Source organism: Xenopus tropicalis, chromosome 3 (genome assembly GCF_000004195.4).
Source record: "Xenopus tropicalis strain Nigerian chromosome 3, UCB_Xtro_10.0, whole genome shotgun sequence".
In the NCBI taxonomy this organism is placed as follows: domain Eukaryota; kingdom Metazoa; phylum Chordata; class Amphibia; order Anura; family Pipidae; genus Xenopus; species Xenopus tropicalis.
In genome coordinates, this window is record NC_030679.2 from 128,693,323 (window position 1) to 128,695,923 (window position 2,601).

The window sequence follows — 2,601 nt, forward strand, 5'->3', positions numbered from 1 at the left end:
GGTTGAAAAAAGACCAGAGTCCATCAAGTTCAACCCATCCAAGTAAACCCAGCACACCTAACCCACACCTACCAATCTATACACTCACATACATAAACTATAAATACAACCACTAATACTAACTGTAGATATTAGTATCACAATAGCCTTGGATATTCTTGTCCAAGAACTCATCCAGGCCCCTCTTAAAGGCATTAACACAAATTAACAAATTAAATTTTTTTTATATAAATGCAGCATTTTCTCCAAAAAAACATGAATGAAAAGCACAAAAACTACACCCACCCTGACCAGTTCAACCTTCTGGCTTTTCCCGGCTTTGCAGATGTGGAGATGTTACTGTTTATTCTGGTTCTGTTGATGTATCTGCTGGCAGTGCTGGGTAATTTGATTATCATTGCCCTTATCTGTGTGGCCCCCCAGTTGCACACACCAATGTACTTCTTCTTGTGCAACTTGGCATTTCAGGACATTGTGTATATTTCTGCTATACAGCCAAAGCTGATGGCCATCACCATAACTGGAGATCACAGCATATCTTTTCCAGGCTGTATCTCACAGATATTTCTGTTTATATTCTGTCTAGATACCGAATTTTTCCTTCTGACCGCAATGGCCTATGATCGCTATGTAGCCATCTGTGTTCCACTGCGCTATTCTGTCATCATGAATAAAAGCGTTTGTACCTTACTGGCCGTTACAGTTTGGCTACTGGCTGGTTTCAATGCACTGGTGCACTCTTTGTTAATATCAAATTTATTTTTCTGCAAATCCCACGAACTCAATCATTTCTTCTGCGAGTTAAAAACCCTGCTTTCTCTTTCCTGCAGTGACATCACAGCCAATCTCATTATAATATTTGTTGAAGGTTTTTTTATTGGATTATTCCCATTTATACTCATTTTTACATCTTATATGTTTATCATATCTGCTGTTTTAAAAATTCGCTCTCCAGCAGGACAGATAAAGGCCTTCTCCAGATGTTCTTCTCACCTTATAGTTGTGATACTATTGTATGGGACATCTCTCAGCTTCTACATGAAACCAGAATCGGAACACTCCCAGGAGCAAGACAAAATCCTCTCTATGGTGTATGTGGCAGTGGTTCCAGTGCTAAATCCACTAGTCTACAGTCTGAGAAACAAAGAGGTTCTGAAAGCTTTAAAAAAAACTGGTTTAAACAGAAAACATTAGGGGCTCCTGTTCAGCTGTGGGGCACGGTTCAAAGTTGCAAAAAGGGGCAACGGATCTTCTGGAAAATGTATTAAATGGGGTCCCTAGTCTAGTAATCCATAGCAGCCAATAGATGTTTGTTTTCAATCAGTAAATGTCATCTGTAGTGATGAGTGAAACGACAGAAAAATGCGCAAAACGGCAAAAAATTTGTGAAACACGTTTGTTGCGCGCAATGGTTTTTTTACACAACCATGCCCATTTTCACGAGACCACGCCAATTAGACTCGACCACACCTATATTGACCATGTAAGGTTTTTTTTACAGTGAATTCCCACGGAAGTTTCGCAAAACAATTTGCCAGTGGCGAAATGTGGAATTTCATTGCAAATCCATGCCTGACAAAAGAATTTGCTCATCACTAGTCATCTGCTAATTGTTTGCTAGGGGTTACTAGACCAGCAACAAACTGTGCATCCTTTATTACATTACCCCCATGTTTCTTGTCTTGTCTCCTGTACGCACAAATCTTTGTGCTCATAGAATGGAGGTAGGACTGGCGATAGATACCGGCACTCCCATATCCTAATGCTTCTGCCCTTGCCCTTGTGTCTGTGGTTAATGAGCCTTCTTTAATGGTTCTAAATGTGTAAAAATTAAAGTTGTTTAAATATTTGATTTGTTTTTCCTAAACAGGCATGTTTCAAATTTTAATCAATAGAACAATATGATTTTTGTAGAAATTAAAGTTTTTTGTCAGTGACATAACGCACTTGAGTTTTTCAGTAAATCAAGAAAAGAAATTCTTGATGGAGTTTAAAATTAAAATACCCATTCTTAATAAGACCAAGTGTCATAAATGATTTCTTTTAAAATAAAGTGCTGTACAAATACTGTTGATAACTAGAAAGGGACGTTTGAGAACAATGTAAAGGTAAACAAAGGTCCAGGACCGGATGGGATTCATCCCAGGGTATTAAATGAGCTGAGCGCTGTGATTGCCAAACCCCTTCACTTAATTTTTCAGGATTCGTTGAGGTCTGGCATGGTGCCGAGAGACTGGCGGATTGCTAATGTGGTGCCGTTATTTAAAAAGGGATCCTGTCCTCAGCCTGAAAACTATAGGCCTGTTAGTCTGACATCAGTAGTAGGAAAACTTTTGGAAGGGGTAATAAGGGATAGGGTAATTGAATACATTGCAGTTCACAATACTATTAGTTTGTGCCAGCATGGTTTTATGCGTAACAGATCTTGCCAGACTCTACTTGGACTTTGCTAAAGCGTTTGATACAGTACCTCACAGAAGGTTAATAATCAAGTTGAGGAATATTGGCCTAGAACATAATATTTGTAATTGGATAGAGAACTGGCTGAAGGATAGAGTACAAAGAGTGGGGGTAAATGGAACATTTTCTAATTGGACCAGT

General features: G+C 38.9%; 1 protein-coding gene across 1 annotated transcript; it reads left to right on the forward strand.

The window, feature by feature from the left end:
- The first annotated feature begins 255 nt into the window (after positions 1 to 255).
- Positions 256 to 1,194, forward strand: LOC100494798 (olfactory receptor 1-like). Its single transcript, XM_002932738.1, has one exon. The coding sequence runs from the start codon at positions 256 to 258 to the stop codon at positions 1,192 to 1,194; it is 939 nt and encodes a 312-aa protein (XP_002932784.1).
- Positions 1,195 to 2,601: the final 1,407 nt, after the last annotated feature.

Coding starts and splice junctions, on each gene's coding strand:
- LOC100494798 (XM_002932738.1), top strand. CDS start 256: ATGAATGAAAAGCACAAAAACTACACCCACCCTGACCAGTTCAACCTT.